This window comes from Chaetura pelagica, unplaced genomic scaffold (assembly GCF_000747805.2).
Source record: "Chaetura pelagica isolate M959 unplaced genomic scaffold, ChaPel_1.0 scaffold769, whole genome shotgun sequence".
Lineage (NCBI taxonomy): Eukaryota > Metazoa > Chordata > Aves > Apodiformes > Apodidae > Chaetura > Chaetura pelagica.
The window spans coordinates 242,144-247,888 of record NW_009954531.1 but is presented as its reverse complement, the minus strand read 5'-3'; the positions used below and the strand labels follow the sequence as shown (position 1 = coordinate 247,888).

At 56.1% G+C, this 5,745-nt stretch overlaps 1 protein-coding gene across 1 annotated transcript in view; it reads left to right on the top strand.

Moving 5' to 3' along the window:
* The first annotated feature begins 2,616 nt into the window (after window positions 1-2,616).
* The window catches only part of LOC104395038 (T-cell surface glycoprotein CD1b-3-like), a 5,727-nt gene continuing 2,598 nt past the window's right edge, over window positions 2,617-5,745 (top strand). Inside the window, exons 1-4 of the mRNA XM_010004704.1 lie at window positions 2,617-2,683; window positions 4,529-4,789; window positions 5,057-5,338; window positions 5,448-5,736. Coding sequence (XP_010003006.1) covers window positions 2,617-2,683; window positions 4,529-4,789; window positions 5,057-5,338; window positions 5,448-5,736 — 899 coding nt within the window. The remainder of the gene's footprint in view (window positions 2,684-4,528; window positions 4,790-5,056; window positions 5,339-5,447; window positions 5,737-5,745) is intronic.

Genomic DNA, 5,745 nt, shown 5'->3' with positions numbered 1-5,745 from the left:
CATGGTTTGTGCAGAAGGCACTGAGCACCTGGAGCCATTCCTCTCCCCAGGAGGAGGAACAGAGCTGCTGTGCCCAGCAGGCAGGGCCAGGCAAGGGCTTTCCTCACTAAAGGCACTTGACACTGACTCTGCCTCAACATCCTCCTCAGAGTGCCCACACTTGACAACATGCCCACCCTCTGTGCCAGGCTCCTCCTGCAAACACAGACCTTGCCAGGGAGGGGAACAGACCAGGCTGGGCTCAAAAGCTGCTCTTTGCCAGCAGCTCCTCAGCACCCCACATGAGAGCAGGGTGACAGGCATCCCGGTGGAAGGCCAAGAGCATCTCTAGAAAGAGCAGAGATCACATCCCAGACTTGCTTTGCACAAACTGGCCCCAGACTTGCTGTCCCAACTGCTCTCAGGCTGGTTCTGAGAGGCCATGTGCCAGCAGCTCTAGTCTCCAGCTCCTTTGTGGCACAGGCTCCATGTCACACGTGGGAGAGACAGTCCTTACACCAAATTCCAGCTGATGCTTCCAGTCTGCTTCCCAAGGTTTGTGTATGTGTCCATTCTCCTTCCCTTCATTCCTTCTGAGCCCACCAACCACTTTGGAAACACTGCCCTGGAATAAGCACAGAGACACTAAGCTCCCACAAGCTTCATGATGGTTTTGTATCAGCCTTCTCTGTGAAAACAGGGTGCCAGATCAGGTCAGCCTTTCTCTTGACAGGAGTCACAAGGGACTGGCAAAGAAATGCAAATGCCTGAACAGTAAAAGCTTCATTTGTGACTTTGACATTCTAAAGAATGGAAAATGGAGAAGCAAAGAGCAGGAATCCAGGTGCCACTGGTTCCAGTGCTATGTGACCAGGCTGAGACACTCCCTCCAGTGCCAATGTTGCCAGGCATTTGCACAGTTTGTTCATCTTTACTCTTTTGACCATCTTTTAAATCTGGTTTATTTGTAAAGGGACATGAACTGACATTTCCACTCTGACACAGAGTGAACAGATCTGGAACCAACAATGCATTTCATCACACTTGTCTCTTGCTTCTCACTTCGAGGTGCTGCCCTAAGCTGTTCAGGTATTTTTAGTCCTTAGGAATGATGTGGTCAGAAGGCAGCCTAAGCTCACATGGCTAAGGTTGCAGCTCGTGCTGCTGCAGCCCAGCAATGCTCAGCAAGGCAGCAGCTCAGAACTTCACTGTGCTTTCTGATCTCTTACACCTGGGGCAGCTGAAGCTCACGTGCAGGAGCAGAAAATCCCCAGCAGCCAGTGACAACCTGCTCCCTGCACTGCTGCTGCAGGGCAGCACTGGGGCTTTGCACAGCAGGCTTTTCCAAAGAGCTTCCCTTGACAGAGGTATCATAACAGGTGGGTTATATAGAACCACTGAATCATCAAGGTTGGAAGGGACCTCTAGAAATCATCCAGTCCAACCCCACCCTAAAGCAGGATTGGCTGGAGCACATGACTCAGAGCTGCACCCGGGTGGGTTTTGAGTATCTCCAGAAGAGACTCTGCAACCTCCCTGGGCAGCCTGTCCCAGGGCTCTGTCACCCTCACTGTAGAGAAGTTTTGCCTCATGTTCAGATGGAATTTCCCATGTTCCAACTTGTGCCCATTGCCCCTTTTCCTGTTGCTGGGCACTGCTGGAAGGAGCCTGGCTCCATCCTCCCTGCACCCACCCTGAGATACTTATATACATTGATAAGGTCTCCCCTCAGCCTTCTCTTCTCCAGGCTGAACAGCCCCAGCTCTCCCAGCCTTTCCTCACAAGGGAGATGCTCCAGCCCCCCAGTCATCTTTGTTGACCCCCATTGGACCCTCTTCAGCAGTTCCCTGTCTCCCTTGAACTGGGGAGCCCAGAACTGGACCCAGTTCTCCAGATGCAGCCTCACCAGGCAGAGTTGAGGGGGGGGAGCACCTCCCTGACCTGCTGGCCACACTCTTCCTCATGCACCCCAGGATTCCATTGGCCTTCTTGGTTCCTGCTGGCCAAGCATGTCCCAGAGCTGTGACAAAACCACACATCCACACCCCCTGCGTGGGACAAACCCCTGCTGATCCTGCATGGGAGAGGCATGTGAAGATGACATGAGCAACAGGAACTGATTAGCCCACCCCTAACACCAGGGATTGGCTTGTTCTCCCCAGCTCTGCTGTAACACACAAAGCCTGCTTTTCTCATCTTTGGGTCTTTTGTGCATTGGACAGGGGACATTTTAGTCCAGTCAGGGTGACACCCAAAAGCCACCATCACCTCCATCGGGGCTGATGCCTCCCAGCAGAACCGCAAAGGGGAGGAGGCACCACCAGGGGAGGACCCAGCTAAGGTCCTTGAGCACCTGTTTTCTCTCAGTGCTGTGTGCTGGGCCCCATTTCCCTGCCCTCTCCTCCTGGCTGGGCCCGTCACAGCTCTTCTTGTTCAAGACCTTGTTTCAGCTGTTTTCACTCTCACACATCCCACCCTCCAGCTGAGGACCTCTGGGCCCCTCCCAGCACGTCTGCACTGGTCTCATTGGTGCAGAACCACCACTGTCACTGCTGGGCAGGCTTGTAGCCTGGGACCCTGAGCTTCTTCCTTTTCCCACAGCCACTGTTGCTTTTGCTTCTGCCTTGCCTGAGCACCATGCGTCCTCCTCACCTCTTCCTCTTCCTTCCTCTCTTCCTCCCTAGGATGTGGGGAGACCCAGAAGGTAAGTAAGTAGGAGCTCTGGTTCACCCCAACCACTCTTACCCCCTCCTAAGGGGAGGCATAGCTGGGACACTGTCCCCTGCATGGGACATATGATCCCAACATCAAAGGGCCACTCCACCAGGAGCCAAAGGTGCCCAGTCACCTGCCCACCCTCTCTGTTCCTGCCTCCAGCTTTGGGATTTGTGCCCCAGGGCTCAGGGACCCAAGCAGAAGTGGGGCCAGAGGCAGCCTGGGGTGTTGGGGTTCTCCTAAAGGTGCCTTCCCCCTGCAGAGAGCCTGTGGGTGCCAGGGGGTCTCAGCAAGACGTGGTGCTATGGGCCCCTTCCAGCAGCCCCTTATTTGTTCAGGTGCTGCACCTGCAAGAGGGTGTTTCAGGTGCTACCACTGCACAGAGCATCTCACCACAGCTGTGTGGGACCTCCATTTCCAGGGGATGCAGCGACAGATGCTGAAATACAGGGTTGATCTCTGGTTTGGTCTCCTTGATGCCTGGGAGCCCCTAAACCTGCCATTTGCCTGTCTCCATCCTGCATGGCCTCTGCACCACGTGCAATTCTCTGGCATATCCATGTCCTGGCACAGGTGGTTCTTCTGAAGGGACCAAAGAGACACTGAAGTCACTCTTTGTCAGCCAAGCAGCAGGTGCTGGGCAGGAAGGAGGGGGCACAGGAGGGGTGAGATGACTGAAGTGCCGCAGAAAGGAGAAGCAGCTCATCGAAAGTAAAAGAGAGAATGAAAAAGAGCAGCAAGGGCAGAGGAAGTTCAGATAGGAAAGCAACCCTGAGCAGGCCAGGAGGGGGGAGTCCAGTGAAGACTGGGGGGAGTCCAGTGAAGACTGGGGGTTGCCCAGGCAGGGCTGGGTGCTGCTGGGGGTCCCCTCAGTGTGGGGTGAAGAGCATAAAATCTTAGAGTGTTTTGGGTTGGAAGAGGCCTTGAAAGATCATCTAGTCCAACCTCCTGGCAAGGAGCAGGGACATCTGTAACTAGGTCAGGTTGCTCAAAACCCTGACCTTCAATATTTCCAGGGATACTTCCATGTTTCCACCTGAGCATTCAGGTGCTACCACTGCACAGAGCATCTCACCACAGCTGTGTGGGACCTCCATTTCCAGGGGATGCAGCGACAGATGCTGAAATACAGGGTTGATCTCTGGTTTGGTCTCCTTGATGCCTGGGAGCCCCTAAACCTGCCATTTGCCTGTCTCCATCCTGCATGGCCTCTGCACCACGTGCAATTCTCTGGCATATCCATGTCCTGGCACAGGTGGTTCTTCTGAAGGGACCAAAGAGACACTGAAGTCACTCTTTGTCAGCCAAGCAGCAGGTGCTGGGCAGGAAGGAGGGGGCACAGGAGGGGTGAGATGACTGAAGTGCCGCAGAAAGGAGAAGCAGCTCATCGAAAGTAAAAGAGAGAATGAAAAAGAGCAGCAAGGGCAGAGGAAGTTCAGATAGGAAAGCAACCCTGAGCAGGCCAGGAGGGGGGAGTCCAGTGAAGACTGGGGGTTGCCCAGGCAGGGCTGGGTGCTGCTGGGGGTCCCCTCAGTGTGGGGTGAAGAGCATAAAATCTTAGAGTGTTTTGGGTTGGAAGAGGCCTTGAAAGATCATCTAGTCCAACCTCCTGGCAAGGAGCAGGGACATCTTTAACTAGGTCAGGTTGCTCAAAACCCTGACCTTCAATATTTCCAGGGATACTTCCATGTTTCCACCTGAGCAACCAGTTCTAGTGTTTCACCACCATGATAAGAAAAGATTTCTTCCTTGTGTCTAGTCTGAAGGCCCCGTTTCCAGCCTCGCCCCATCTCCTCTCCTCTGCAGCCCTTCCCATCTCCATGCTCTTTCCCAGCAGAGCCGCAGGTTTTCCAGGTGCTCCTGACCAGCCTCTTTGCCAACATCAGCTCTACAGAGGTGTCTGGGTTGGCTCTCCTGGGGGACGTGCCCCTGTTTGCACTAGAACCTGCCGACTGGAGCCTCCGCTTCCACTGGCCCTGGGCCCGCCGAGCCACGGATGAGGGTGATGCAGAGAGGATAAAGTCCCAAACCAAGATGCTGCTGCGCAATCTAGTCAGATACGTGCACGAAGTGACCCAGAAGATACAACTGGACTGTGAGTATGGGGACACCACCAGCCCCAGCCCCTTTCCCTGGCTTCCAGCTGTGCCCTTTTCCCCCTGAGGGTGGCATTTCTGGGGTCTCAGAGGGTTCAACAGCTCTGGAAAAGATGCTGGGAAATGCTGTAGCGGATGGGGCACAGGCCTAGCAGGGTGTCCCAGGGGTTCTGGAAGCATGGCCTCATGACCTGCTGCCCATCACACCTCTGCATGTGATGTCCCACACACCCACGGGACCTCTCCACCGTGTCTGCCTTTGGCAGATCCATTGGTTGTCCAGATCCGTGCCGGCTGCGTGCTGCATCCCAACGGGACAGTCTGGAGCTTCATGGATGTCGGGGCGGGTGGCAGAGACTTCATATCTTTTGAGGTGGAGAGACAGTTCTGGGAGCCCCGGCAGCCGTCCCATGTAGCAGAGCTGGTCAGCAAGTCCCTCACAAGCATGAAGTCCATCTCATTGTTCCTGCAGCAGCTCCTCTCCAGCTCCTGCCGGGACCACATCCTCACCCTGCGCAGGTACGGGAGAGCTGATCTGGAGAGACAAGGTGAGACCAACCTGCCCCTGGCGTGGCCACCCCAGCAGCCCCTGCTCACCCCCTGGGGCAAGCAGGGTTCCAGCAGGTCTCCCCTCATCCCTTGGCTCTCCTCCCCCAGCGCTGCCTGTGGCCACGCTCTCCGCCCAGGCGCTCAGCCCAGCTCAGCTCCTGCTGCTCTGCCAAGTCACTGGCTTTTTTCCTCGGCCCATCAGCGTGGCCTGGCTGCGGGACGGGCAGGAGGTGCCCCCGGGCCCGGCGCTGGGCACCAGCTCCATCCTGCCCAACGCTGACCTGACCTACCAGCTGCGCAGCACCTTGGCCGTGCCCACGGGCGATGGGCACAGCTACACCTGCCACGTGAGCCACCGCAGCCTGGGCACCCGCAGCCTCCTCCTGCCCTGGGGGAGGTGCCACGC